The sequence below is a fragment of the Gallus gallus genome, chromosome 4 (assembly GCF_016699485.2).
Source record: "Gallus gallus isolate bGalGal1 chromosome 4, bGalGal1.mat.broiler.GRCg7b, whole genome shotgun sequence".
Lineage (NCBI taxonomy): Eukaryota > Metazoa > Chordata > Aves > Galliformes > Phasianidae > Gallus > Gallus gallus.
Window position 1 is genome coordinate 50,253,764 of NC_052535.1, and position 14,997 is coordinate 50,268,760.

General features: G+C 39.6%; 1 protein-coding gene across 2 annotated transcripts in view; it reads right to left on the reverse strand.

Annotated features, from left to right (window-relative positions):
* ANKRD17 (ankyrin repeat domain 17) overlaps positions 1-14,997 on the reverse strand; it is a 63,077-nt gene that overhangs the window by 18,183 nt on the left and 29,897 nt on the right. For both annotated transcript variants that reach the window (XM_004941181.5, XM_040699742.2), the window contains exons 9-18: positions 14,385-14,576; positions 13,899-14,008; positions 13,081-13,168; positions 12,073-12,200; positions 11,632-11,775; positions 10,965-11,067; positions 8,714-9,469; positions 2,460-2,608; positions 1,201-1,312; positions 873-1,018 (exon numbers count right to left, since the gene is read on the reverse strand). In XM_004941181.5, the coding sequence (XP_004941238.1) occupies positions 873-1,018; positions 1,201-1,312; positions 2,460-2,608; positions 8,714-9,469; positions 10,965-11,067; positions 11,632-11,775; positions 12,073-12,200; positions 13,081-13,168; positions 13,899-14,008; positions 14,385-14,576 (1,928 nt within the window). The remainder of the gene's footprint in view (positions 1-872; positions 1,019-1,200; positions 1,313-2,459; positions 2,609-8,713; positions 9,470-10,964; positions 11,068-11,631; positions 11,776-12,072; positions 12,201-13,080; positions 13,169-13,898; positions 14,009-14,384; positions 14,577-14,997) is intronic.

Consider the following 14,997-nt stretch of genomic DNA (forward strand, 5'->3'; position numbering starts at 1 on the left):
ATGACTCTAAATTCATCTTTCCTGTATGAGGTTGCTAGCTATACAAGGTCTTTTCCCCTGAATCAAGGACACATAATTGCCATTTGCAGCTACTGCTTTGCAGCTGCTGACACTCCTCTGGCCCATTCAACATCTTCTGAGTGGAGCTGAAAAACAGGCCAAAAGAGCTACAAATTTTTATTAAGATTTTGTCTAGGAAAATGTGAAATCATGATCTTCAAGTGCCACAATATCCTGCACCAGATTATGTATAGTTTTCACTGTGGCCTTTGCAAACCAAACAGAAGCACTTACAGAATTATGCACTTCAAACTTGTTAAGACCATTATCATCTGACTTCTTCTCAAGTCATACAACACAGCATTTCACATACTTAAAAAGACTTCCCTTATGTTTACTTCTGATCAATCATTTGAAAAATGTCTCAGACTTAAAAAAAAAAAAAACCAACAAAACAGAAGACACCAGAGCCATCTACAGTACTCATATTCCATGCAGAACCAACTGTAACATACTCTTGGCTCATATATGGAGCTGATTCATGGCAAACCCTAGCTTCTCAACATGAACACTGATCCCATTCACTTCCATATTCACATCCATTTAAGCATGTAAAAACCCCATAACCAGCCAGGAGTTAAGAGATCTGTTTCACAGCTCTGGTCCAACTTAGCGAAATAGGAAAAGGATTTTTTTAAATCAGAAACTGCAACATGCAACCTCAAAAATGTTAACCTCTTTGTGTGTTTTTTAAAAAACATTATCCTGAAACAGCACTGTGTATCAAGTTACTATAACTGCTCCGTAAAATAAAAAAAACAGACAATATGCAGTCTACAACTTGATCTTGAAGACTTAAAGTTTTACTTCACCTCTTGTCTCCCTCCTGAACAAGCCAAGGACAAGGGAGTGTCCTTTGTTCTCTCCGACTGGGCTTCGATATCAGCTCCATTATCAAGTAAGATTTCAACAACACCCACGTGGCCAGCCGTAGCAGCCAAAATAAGTGGAGTAAACCCTAGAATGAAAAAGGATGTTTGAAGAATCCACATTCATAACTTCAAATTAAGTGACTTATGTTAAACCATCAAGAAAGCAAGCCTAAAAGCTTCACACAAAAACTATATTTACTGCATATTTATTTACTACTTTACAGTGGAAGACAAGAGTGGGTCTGTATTGCCACGGTGAGATACCTACCTTTCTTGTCCCTATGTTCAATATTGGCTCCTCTCTCTAGCAGTGTTTGTACTAGTTCTTCATGGCCACCAGCACAAGCAAGCGTCAATGCTGTGTCATGATTACTCTCAGTCTGAAAAAGAAATAATTAGAAATATAAATTCTTCCTTTCTCAAGTACAACTTCTGTCATGTTGCATACTAGCACAAATACAATGAATAATTTCATTATTTCTATAATAAAATAAAAACTATGCAAAACTTAAGACCTGTTTACTGATCACCTCATTTTTCTTTCATGTTCAAGTTAGAAACAGAATTCTACTTCTAGTTTGCTCTGTTGGGATATTAAAAAAAGATTCCTCAAGAGCAGATCACGTGAGTATCGTTTTAGTTTTGCTTTACTCTATTATGACTGAGGGTAGTTGGCAACCAAACTCAGTACTGACATGTATTGCTGTCTACCACTTAGCAATGAGACACATCAGGTTACGGGGAGAGTTTGACCCGCAGTCACAGCAGAAACCAAGTCAACTGCCATATGCAGTTGAACTAATTAGAACTGGTTTCCCAGAGATTTCTCTCCCCAGTCCACAATGATCTCCTGTTGCAGTCTACCACAGTCCACACTTACTCATCTCCACACTGCTTGCATCTTCGCCCTATCATCCAGGTCACTTTCTGTATAGGCTAGACTATGCAAAGAGAAACATGCAGAATAGAAAATCTAAAAAAAAAGCAGTACATGCTTTTTTTTTTATTTTATTTGATGGCTTGGTAGCCTGAAGTCAACATAAAGCAGTTGTTTTTAAAATGATTTTCAATACAGATAAACCTTTTCATTAGTGAGAGGGAGAACTCCTAAAATAAATCACTCCTGCAGATGTTTTAACAATGCTTTCGTACTTCTGTCAGGCCTGGGGGGGGATCACTGGCCAACAACTCAAAGCACAACTGTGAAAAATAAGCGTGCAAGAAGTTTTTAGCCTTGTTTTTGTTTTCAGAAGTCAACCCCCAAAATATTTAATTTTTTCTACCCTGTTTCTCGCATTCACTCATTGAAGAAATGAGAAACACAAATGCTTAGTGATGCAAGGCTCTTTTGTTCAGCTAGAGCACAGAAGAAACTGGGCTACAACTCTCCCAAGAGTTGTACAGGCTTCCTAAAACCAGCTAATCAAGTCTCATTATACAACAGAGCTGTTTCCTATAAATGAATTATTCAGAATACAGAAACAAAATAGCTTCACACGTGTGCTGCAGTGACTGTGGAAGGCTTACCTGAGCATCAATATCTATAGCAGGGTAAATCGGTAGCATGGCTGAAGGAGAAATGATAGGACTTGGAGTTGGCGTCTGAGGCTGGGAGACAGAAGTTGCAATGCTGTGGGTAGGAGTGTTTGACATTGCAGATGCTCTTCCGCTCACTGCTGTTGAACAGAATAATTACAATTAGTAAAAGCAACAGAGGGTAAGAACTCCTCAAATATTTCAATATTCAGAAATGTGCATTTCTCCACACATTTTATCCACCTTTTGAACCCTCATAACTATGTTAGATTGCCAAATAGACATGTACAAATCAGACTGTCATGTTTTCTAAATGCCCACCGCAAAAGAAGATATGCATAATACTTTTTTTTTTTTTTTAAATATCAAAGACCTTTCCTACAAGTCAGTTGTCATTTGTACCAGGAATTCCATACCTTCAGAAGCTGGACTGCAAGTCGAAGCAACAATTATCTATGCAATTTTTCTTAAAACAGCTTAAGGATTCTCATGTAGAAGTCCATCTACTTTCCCCTAACCCCCCACAAACATCACAAAGAAGCAGCAGAGCTAGCATCAGGTTGCTCACATAGAAGAATTTGTTGAAACCAGTGAAGCAGCAGCCTAACAGCCATTTTGCAGAGACTTTGGTCAAAGACGTTAGGATAAGCAGCAGAAGGTAATATCATCTTACAGTTGATGACAGTATATTGACATGACACAAAGTCACACGTCCCTGAAATTCATTTCATTGGTATAATAGTTACAAGTACCAAGTGAACTTGACGCTACAACAGCATCTGGGGCAAAGAAACTCCAGTTTTTCTATTTGCTTTTCTTTAAAGGAATCTAATGCTTTTCCTCCACAATTTTTCTTCCTCTTTTACAAGTCTTTATCAAGTGTGATCAGCAAAGGAGGAAGTGAAGGGTTATACGTTTCTCCTGTCAAGTTCACAAAAGGACCTTTAGCTGCAAAATGAAAGAAATATGGTTTCCACATTGTCAGCATTCACTGAATACACTACACCGAGTAATCTTAAGGAATACTGAAATAACATCCCTTTATCCCCAACTTTTGATGTCACGTGTATTGTTCAAATAGATTTAGTAATTGGCCACATCCCACGTTACCAGCCATACTTATTTAGCTCCTGTGTTGAGTTGGAAGAGGTAACTTTTTCAACAGATGCCATGCAAATTTTACCACAACACGCCAATCTGTGTACTACTTCTCTGCAAAGCAGCTGTGGTTTTAGTACATTTTTGCTTTTATTTCTGAACTTCCTATAAGAAATATTGTTAAAGAAGCTAATAAATGCCACTGAAAGAAAACAAAAACATGAACTTAGAGCATAAGAAGTATGCCTCACCATCTACTTAAGACTTAATCACGTCACAACTGCGCTGAACTTTCTATCGGAGCACCTTTTGAAAGCTGCTCTCACCTTACAAGAAAAATCACGCTAGGTATGAACTAAAAGGAGTACGTTGATGCTGAGCCAAAATACTCTTGCTAAAAGGTCAAAAACTGCAGCCTAAGGGAGCTCTGCATTGTACAGAATAAGGGACTGTAATCTGGTAACTTCCAGTTAAGGTCTACTTTGACCTCATCTCGCTCCTTATTCTTGCTGTAGAGAAATATAACCTAACAATGTAACAACCGATTTGTTTCATAGAGAATGATAAGAATGTGTTTGAACTCCTGCTCTCATCTTCACACGCACAGTCATAATGAATAATTTAGGGAAAAAATAGCAAGTTTACCTTCTTTCTCCAAATTCAAGGAGAAAGGTCAATCATGGTAAAACAGTAATGGAACGATTAAAAAGAATAATCGTGATCCTCAGCACTCCCAGCTGGTTCAAACAGATCAGAGAAAGATGATAAAATCGACTGGAAACTAACTACATTAGCTTAAATCAGATGATGTAAAAGCGTGATGATCGAATAATCTATACGTGAAAGAAGTTCAGTCTGTTACAGCAGCACATGGTATTTGCTAAGACTCCTGCTGGAGCCCTGATACTGGGGCTGGGGAACACACACTGTGTTACAGCAGCCACTATTAACTGTTCATACTTAAAAATAAAAACAAATAAAATAAAAATCAAGCTAATTGGGAAAGTCTCAGAAAGAGGGCATAGGGGAAAGACATTTAAAAGCCAGCATCTTTTCCCACAAATCATACACATCATGTATAAATGGTTTTATGAATGACAACAGAAGAGTCCATCAGTATGTCTGCTGACTTAAAGTTCTTATGTTAAATCCATTTCAAATGTGCTTCGGCAATAATACAAATAACACCACCCATAACCTTAAAGTACTCACTGAGACAAGATGCTACTTTTTACGGCTAACAGTTTGGATTATGTTTCTTAGAACATCATCTACGCAGAGTTCAAATTTTTCATCAGTGTGCCAATGAACAAAATCTTTACTGAAAACTTCTAGTATGTTTGGACACAGTTAGCAAACAGGTTTTCATACTAGTCTTGAGCAGTGAAACACAGCAACCAACAAGCATAATCTGCAGTTAATAAACAGCTAAACCAGTTCACCTGAAACACTGCACTTCAACATTACACCCCAGCTACTGTATGGCTGGGATAGCACGTCTTTGCAACTAGGTCACAATTCACAGTATTTCAAGTGCATCTGTGCTTTACTTCAGTACAGTGCCAGCTACTAATCTTATTAACACCATGACACAACTTACAGTTGATGCGATTCTTGTGTCAGTTATAAGTACCTAAATTAATACACAACTCAGAAGGCAGCTTCCAGGAACTAAAATATCCAGTGTTTCAAGGCTCCTGAATTTTTTTGTGTGAGGTTTTGCTGCTGGATATCATAGAATATAGAGCTGTTTGAATTGGAAGGGACCTCCCTAAAGGCCATCTAGTCCAACACCCCTGCAAAGACAGAGACACCTATAGCTGCCATCAGGTTGCTCAGAGCCCCATCCAGCCTGGCCTTGAATGTCTCCAGGGATGGGACTTCCACCACCGCTCTGGGCAACCTGATCCTGTGCTTCTGCTACCTCTTTTTCCTCATATCCAGTCTAAATCTCCCCTTTTAGTTTGAAACCATTTCCCCTCGTCCTGTCACAAAAGACCCTGCCAAAGAGTCCATCCCTTTCTTTCTTAGCCTCCTGGAAGGCCTCTCTGAGGTCCCCCTGGAGCATTCTCCTCTCCATGCTGAACAGCCCCAGTTCTCAGCCCATTCTCATATGGGAGGTGTTCAATCCCTGGGATCATTTATTGCAGCCCTCCTCTGGATGCATTCCAACAGGTGATGTCTCTCCAGTACTGAGGACTCCACATCTGGATGCAGTATCCAGGTGAGGTCTCACCTCCCTTGACCTGCTGATCACGCTTCTTTTGAGGCAGCCCAGGATACAGAAGGCACCCTGCTGGCTCACGTCCAGCTTCCTTTTCATCTGTACCACCAAGTCTTTTTCAGCAGGTCTGTGCTCTATCCTTCTGTTCCCCAGCTTGTACTGATAGCAGGTATTGCCACAACCCAGGCGCAACACCTTGCACTGCACTTCTTCAAAACCACTCACCTTAACAAAAGTTTATCATTAAAACAAGGATTTTTAAAAAAAATCCTTTGCACATCGTTTAACATTTGCTGTGTTTTCATTGGAGAGTTTCCTAACTAACCCTTTCCCATGGTCAACGAATACTTCTATTTGCCACTCACTTGCAAGCAAATGACTTGCACTCACATCTGAAGTTGAAGAGCAAACCCTGTGCTTGTCATCAGTTCCAGCAGGAGTTGCAATTCATTCACTATATTCATATTCACTTTTTCAACTTGCCCTATTTCTTTCCAAATAAAACAACACAGAACAAAATAAAACAAACAAAAAACCCATAAACAACAACAAACACTAAAAACATAAAACCACCACCTCCGACCTCTTAAGTCAGTATATTCTGTGTTCCCAGGCAAATCCTGTAGAGCCCTAATAACACCAATTAGCTTCTCTAGCAACAAGGAATTACACTTAAATATTCCAGAGGTCATCTAACAAATAAGCACTTTACTACAGCAACACTATCTTATTCCAGCCTCTAATACCAGCATTTGCACACCTGACTTGCTTTAAACAAGCACTTAAAATTGGAGAATTAAACTAATAATTTGCAAAGAATTAAGCACAAAGATGAACGCTAGATCAAGTTTGCACAATCAGATGCCAGCCTTGCTCTTGTAACCAGTGTGAATTCACCCAGTGCTGGAAACAAGGCTTCGTACCTATGGGAATACTCCATAGGGTTCCCACTGAAGCAGTATAGAAGGCTACAGAAAAAAAATATTTAGCTGCTCCCTAAACATTCTGTGTTACACTGAGCCCATTTCACCTCCACACTAAAGCCTGATGTGTGAAATCAAGCTGCTGGAGTTGTACAGTCAGGGCTGTATCTGCTCACTTTAAAATAAGCCATTTGACAGACTTGAGATGAAACTGCACGTGCACAACTTGTAACAGACTTACCACAAATACCTGTCAGCACACAATTTAGATCCCATTCCCAATTGCACGTGCGCATGCACATACTAAGAACTGGGACTAAGGAGTACAAAAACATTCACTCAAAATCACACTGGAAATATGTGACCTTTACAAAAAGGCATGAACAAGCATTTGGGTATGCGCCAGCTGACCTAAAGTCACAGATCCTCAAAATGTTATATGCAGTTAAACACATAGCACGTGTATTCTAAATGAAAGCCTGTGTTACACTTAAACAGAAAGTATATTGCTCACATTCTTCACACATAACCACAAACTGTATTTGTCCTCTCTATGGAATCGAGTAGCTGGTACTGGTAGGTATCCCAGTACCATCAGTGCACACTATCACAACGTAAGTAGTTTTATCTACCTTCTCATGTCTCCTGTCAGATATTTATTCACTGACAGCTTCCAATCCTTGTGCCTAGGCTTAAACTCTAACAGTAGATTTTCCAAAGAGAATCTCTGTAGCTCCCATAAGTTTCAGTAATCTTTTAGGAGGCTTTGCCTGAACATCGGGTTACTCATTAGAAGTCTAATTTTAGCCACAACTTGAAAAGCATCATTCCGATTATATCGAACAATCACCATTTAGTCTTTCACATAATTACCAAACCCACAATTCACTGTGCACCACACTCCCTCCATTCCTTCTGCAGTACGTGCAGGAAAATCTCCACTCCTCTGCACCTCTGGACTAAGATGTTCTCAGAGACCTGCCCAAGCTCCAGTTCACATCCCAGCACAGTGTGTTAGTCCTGCATTCTCCTTACAAAGAATTGTCAAGACGGACAGCACGTCTAAGAATAAACATTCATCTGTTTCACAAAAACATCTCAACTAGTTTTTAAATCAAGGGAAATGCTGATATATTTTTTCTTTTTTAAATATTCCTTAACAGCTGGTCTGTATTTAGGTAAGTACTCAAAATGAGTATTTCAGCTATTTCTTTAACACGAACAGGGACGTGCAACTACAGCATGCATAAAGAAAATCAACACCAGCAGCTCACGTTCCCTATGGTACTGAAAGCCTATTATTTTAAACAGTTATTTTTTAAGGCCTAAAAGCACTGACTCAACACATCCAAGCAATCTCCAAAGGAATTCAGAAAAACTTGGCAGGGCTGAATTTGGATTTAATTGGAGAAGCAGCAATTTTCAGGAACGTACTTCAAAAAAAAAAAAACCAAACACTAACAGCATACATACATTACAATTATTTTTTTCAAGTGAAAGTAAATGTTTCCTAATGGTTCCCTATTCAGGGCCAACCAGGCACGTTTCATTCAGCAGACAGGCCTACTGGTTCATTACAAGTCGTAGGCTTGATGTGATGCTGTAGCTCAAAGCCTGCTCCGAGTGCTCCAAGACAGTTCTCCGTTAACTAGCTTAGAGCGCAAACAAACAGTATCGTCGTGATGCTATTCCTAAACTACAGACTGAAACACAGCTGTTAATCCCTAGCATACCCCTCCCAAACTACAAAATGTTAGAAATGCAACTTCTGACATACCAACCTGACAAAAGGGCACCAGTATAGCACAACAAAAAGAAAGGCAAGGCTGCAAATTGAGAAGTTAAAACTAATTCTGAGATCCTAAACACAGGAAACAGGCTAGTGATTTTGCTGTAGAGCTAGCGGGAATACATAAACACACACGCACACACAAAAAAAGCTGACATACCCTCAACTGGTTAAGCAAATATTATACCTGCTCATAACAATATAAACCCACCTGCCATGATGTCATCCAGCGTGTCATTGAGCGTCTGAGCAGGGCTGGCTACCATTAACCCTTGCTGTGTTTCTGTCAGTATTCCTTGCCCCAGCCCTGCTAGTTGTGCTTGGCCCAATACTGGCTGTCCAACTATAACACCTTGCAGTTCTGTAAGATTTGCGATGGACCCTGGAGGTAAGGAACCTGCTGCCAGAGGCAAAGCTTGTGGCATCGCCAGAGGCTGAATTGGCGCAAAACCCGTCTGTGCAGCAGCTTGCTGAGGATCATCTTTAAGCAAGACGGGGTCCACTTGCTGTAATCGTGCATAGTCTCCCTCTGAGAGTTGTTCTCCTACCCCAACAGGAGTCAGAAGTCCCAGGTGCTGGCAAGACTGTTGCTGCTGCTGCTGCTGGAGCTGAATTCTTTGCGCTTTTACCTCTAGATATTGCTTTTTCAGCTGCTGCTGAGTTTTCAGCTGTAACTCTCGTTCCACTTTCTGCAGTTCCTCCAAAATCTTTTGTTTCTTCTGAATTTGTTCCTCTCTCGTTTTGTTCAGCTCCTCAATCTTCTCTTTGGTGAGCTGGTCAGCGTGTGCCAATTCCAAGGACTGCAGCTGAGCATTCTTCTCTATGGCTTCTTTTATCCTCTGCTCCAGCTCTGTCAACTTGCCCTGAGCCTCTTCTACAATGCTCTCTGGAGACTGATTGGTGATGTAACCCTGTACATCCTGGTTGTTTGCTGGCAAATGACTGCTGGACTTTTGTTTAGAAGCAGCTGTGTGAAAAAGAAACCCCCTCAGAACCAATGGAAGTGCATATGAATGGCATCCTCATTATAGAGCTACTGTTGGGATGCTAAATGCACTGAGACACAGCACCCACAGAAGGTCAGAAAGTACTCGTACAGCCCTCAACGGAAACTGTATCTTTCACTATCAACTTTAACACAGCAGTCAGATCGCAAATTAACAGTACAGATTACTGCACATACATTCCAAATAACCCCTATGCTACGCTGAAATATTTAATCCAACTATCGTTATACTTTTGCCAAATGAAGTGATTGTCTCAAGAGCCGCTCTTATCAAGTGGTGCTACGAGATAAATGAAAACAAAAGGGTAGAACATGCTGTCTCTTCACTTCATCTTTTGGAATTGGTATCGTGTTAAGACAAATGTACCGTTACATCCCTGAAGCACAGCAAAAGTGATGCAAAAACATCTTTTTTCTAGGCCACCAGTTTTTTGAGCAGTGTGGTACATTTTAGGAAGTCTTATACTTTCTAGGAATACTGAATCCTTTCGCTACAGGTATCCAGCTTTGCCCAGTTGACAAACAGTGCTAGAACCTAGGACAGTCATTTATATTTAACATGATCTAACAGGGTATGTTTAGCAACTACATGTTATCCATAGCAGACACGATTTTGCACGTGTCAAAACTCAGCTCTCTGCCCAGGCAAGGCAAATAATTCAGCCTTCCTGTAAGAACGAGCGATGGACTAATCCAATACATCATTTATGAAGAAGTCCACGGTAATACAGCTGACATGGTCTGCCATACCAGTTGGAGAAAGAACAATCTGTTAATTTTGAAGGGTGAGAGGCAAATGAAAACTCAGGATTTGAGCCAGTGGTGGTGCCCAGTTTCTTCCAGAGATCCTTGCTGTATTTCCAGAACAATACAAGTGTACACACAGTATTAATTTTATAACATGCACGCCTGTATTTGCACTATTGCTGATCCTTGATTAAAAAAAAAAAAGTTTTGGAAGAGACTTCTGAAGTACAGAAAGTGTAAACTCTCAAAATGGTGATCCTCAAAATAGATGCAAATTTAGTCCTAGAAGGAGCCACATCAGACTAAATATTTTACAGCACAAGAAATTCCGCCTTCAGTCACATTAGTCCAACCCACTCCAAGACTACTATCTTAAGAAAACACAAGTTACCCAATCAACTACAATATGGAGCTTAACAATCTCTACAAGTTAGACTAGAAAATTTACATGCTTTCTGGGTGACATTCTGCTTCAGTTTGGTATGTCAGACTAATATATACTTTAATGTTTTTACTTAGGCAGATTTCTTGACGCTTTGTGATTACAGGGTTTGATGACTGAGTTCATACCTAGTGTATAAGCAATCCTAAAAAAAATTTACAGTTTTTCCTTGACTGAATCCATTAACACTTTTCATAGGAACTACTCCGCTATAAGTGCAACCCTAAATCTCCTATTCAGAAAATAAGCTCCAGAACTAAAACTGACCTTTATTTCTGATGGGAAGGGTTGTGGCGACATTAGCAGGGGGTTTGTCAGGCTCCTGGGGTGGGACGACCATGGGCAGCGCCTGCACTGGTACACGAGGAGCCTAAAATGTTGGATACTAATAGATTATTTTTCTCATACTCCAATCTAGTGATAGTTCAATAGAAGGTAAACAAAACCTGTTAGAAAAGCAGACGTTTGTGGTAACTAACAACATTGAAGACATTTTAAATATGCTGAGTTCAACAGTTAACAGTTTGAGATCATCTAGCTTCTCTATATGCTTCGAATTTGAAGCCTAAGAAATAACTCGGGTAAGAATACTCATCTCTGTATGGCACAGTGCTACACTCTGATAAAGCAAATACAAGCCACAGCAGGCTACAAACATAATTCTGCAGAACAGCCTCACTAAAGCTGACTTCAGTTGCTGGCTTCTCTTTTTTTTTTTTAAATGATCTTTGTAGATGAACAGAAGGACTACACAGCAATGCTCAGAGAACTTTCACCATCTTTACAACAGCTCAGATTTTCAATGCATTCCCTACAGTACAACAGTGTAAGAAATGACACACCTGACTCTTCTGTATGTTTCAATTTTGACTAAGCTGCAAGAAGAAATGCAAGCAAAGTCCCGCAAATCAAACCACTAGTCCTTAAATCTTACCCTATTTAAATCATGGGATGGCGGGGTCAGCTGAGTAGCATCAGGTGGAGGAGCAGAAAGCAAGTTGTTTGGGTAGTCTAGAAGGTAACAAACCACACTGGTGTGACCACCCTTCGCTGCCTCTATTAACATAGTCGATCCATCCTGAAGAGGCAAAGATCACAGTATTAGAAAAGAGTATAATCAAAACATGACAATGTTGAAATGTTTTAACAGACCCAACAAAATACATGAAGACTTAAATATTCCAACTGCAGCAAGTCCACAACTAAACGTAAGAACTCTACAAAGAATACCCAACAATTAAAAAAAAGCAATCAATATTTTAGTTTTCCTTCAACTATGACCTTACAACTGTGCTGCGATTTAAAGCAGCAGGCAGTTAAGCACCACACAGCTGTTCTCTCACTCAGACGAAAATAAGGCAGTGGAGTGACAAACCTTCAATCTGTGTGTAGGATCAGCACCGTGAGCTAGCAGTAACTCCACAACCGCCAGATGACCTCCAGCACAGGCCAGTGATAACACTGTATGATCATTGTTAGCAGTAGTTCTGTTCACATTTGCTCCTTGAAAAAGAGAGCGCAAAGATTATTCAAGGAACGGGGGAAAATAAAAAAAGACAAAATGAAAATACTTTCTCCTTGGCTGCAGTCTTGCAACTGATATGTTAAGACTGAGACTATGATCAGAAGTCCATTTAAATTGACAGTCACTGAATTAACATATGTCTCATTAGGTAACAGCTTCAGAATTTGACCCTTACTACAGGTACTTCCAAGAACAACAGCAAAACTACCTGCACTAGCACTCAAACCCATTGTTCTGATACATTTACATGTATTAAACTTCACACAGTAGGAGAACCTACTGGCTTTTAAGTCTGTCAGCAGTTTTTTCCAGTGATGCCTCTTTTTACAAATGACTTGATGCATTACTTTAACTAGTCATCAGAAAGCAGACTAGTTACAGCTCTGCTTCTTTCTGTATTGGAAGCCTTAGGCCTGGAACACCAGGTATGAGGAAAAACTGTTGCTAAGAGAGAAAACAGCAGTTCTGAGGTCTGTATCAATTCTATGTATTCAACAGTAACATAAGGCTGCAGCTGACAGTTGTGACAACACAGAGTAAGTGATAACTGAAATGTTAAAACAAGCAGGCACTTGAAATTTTACTTCTGAAAAAATACAGTGCTCAAAAGCTGCACCAGGAGCAGACACCGAGTACCCTCTGCTGTGTTACTAGGAATTAGAGAATGGAATATAGCTATTCTTAAGAGTTTATCAAATTTCCATTCATCTCACCAGAAACCACAGGAGATCATTATTTCAGTGATTCTCACACATACGTAAAATACTTGAATCAAATCCATGGTACTAGCACTGACATATGCCCTTAAGTTAGGGCAGCTCTGTCAGACAGAACTAAAAACCTTCACACAATACTCACCTTTGCTAATCAAGAACTGAACAGTGCAAACATGACCTGCCCTTGCAGCTTTCATGAGAGGAGTTCTTCCACCTTCTGATTCATGCTCCTAGAGCAAATTAACGAACACTTTGTATTCAAAACTCAGAAGCATCACGTGCAAAAGTACATAATTAAATTTTGTTTTCTGAATTGGAAAACATTAGGCATGGAAGATTTCTGTTCAGTATTTGACAGCCTACAGATGCTAAATATTTAACAATGCTGCAACATGGTATATCTTGCAGACAGAGGAGAGTATCTACCCACCCTTGCACAGGTCTAAGACTCTTGGATAAGAAGCCTTCAAGCACAGAATGGTTACTATAAATTAAGAAAATGTGTTTTGTCATGCTTAATTTCATCTTTCGATAATCTACTGGCATACAAGCTGGCCCAAGGGCAAAAAATAAACAGAGTACACCAAATAGATATCACTAGAAGAACAAAACTGCCAACTGTCTACTGCTTAGAGAGCAGAATAAATTTCAAATATAAGTATTAAACCATAACCAGCTCGGCAACTCTAAGCTGCACTGCACATGACAAAAAGAACTGAATCTCCTGATTTCCTGCACATGCAACCGTGAAGGTTTGAAAATGCTCTAGACACAACTGCAGAAGTTTTCCTTGTGACATAAGCACTCCCAGATAACAGAAGAGTCTAATAGCAATCAGAATGCCATCACTAGTTCTTTCTTAAAAGAAAAAGCTTTAAAAGTTTTCAGCAGTGAACATGAAAATAAACATATTAATCACTGTATTTCCACTTTATAATTTTTAAGAAGGAAATTACTTACCAGATCTGCACCTGCCTGAAGTAAGACATCTGCTACATCAGTATGGCCATTTTCACACGCATATGTCAGTGCTGTATCACCTGTTGCTGTTGTTGCATGCACATTAGCCCCTAAAGCAGTATTAACAAGCATGTAAGCTTTGTGGAGCTCATTACAGAAGATATGCAATTCTCTTTATAATCTTTTACAAGATCAGGTAGCAAACCTAACTTCCTCCTCTGAATTACAACAGCTATGAAATTATTTAATGACTTAGCCATACGCTAGGGCAATTAAAAGAAAAAACCCTAGGACTTCAGTTCCAAGGAAATGTACACCAACCGAGTCTTTAAAAGCTAAATTAGGTTCCAACCAGTACATTATTTAAGATTCCACCAGCCTCTGCAACCAACTTAATGAAGCTGCTAATCAGAAGCATAATGAACGTGAGAACAGACTTTTTCCTGTAAGGATACATTGAATCTGTTAAAAAAAAAAAATCCATACCTGCAGCTAATAAATATTTAACCAACTCCAAATGACCCTCTTGAGCAGCCTCCATCAAAGGTGTTGAACAACCAAGCTCTATATCTGCTCCTGCTTTAATAAGAAAATCGGCAACCTCCAAAAAACCTCCACAGCAAGCCAGAGTTAGAGCAGTTTCTTGTGTCTCTTCTGTTTGAGCATTGATGTTCGCTCCTTCAAAAAACAACCACCAACACTAGTTAGTGAGTTACTGCAAACAGTATCAGCAGACTAAGATATTTCTTGATGTGCAAGACATTTGCTTATTACATCTCATTTCTACAACAGCCAGAGAAATTCTCTAAAATCATGGTATTTCAAATCTGTTTTCTTTAACAACTTGGGGAATCCTTCTGAGAACCTCCAAGCACTTCTCCACAGCTTTTTAGTACCAAAACATCAAGGACGTCTTGCAGAGTGCAAGTTATTCATATCAACTGCTCAGTACAGCACATCTGTTTGAATAATTCAAAGCTGTTGTGAAGACCAACTCAGAATGATTACTTAACAAGTAAGATAACACAGAATATTTTGCTAAACTTCCAATTTAGTTAAAAGGGGGTGATGGCTTGTTCAGAAGTTGTTCAAGAAAAGA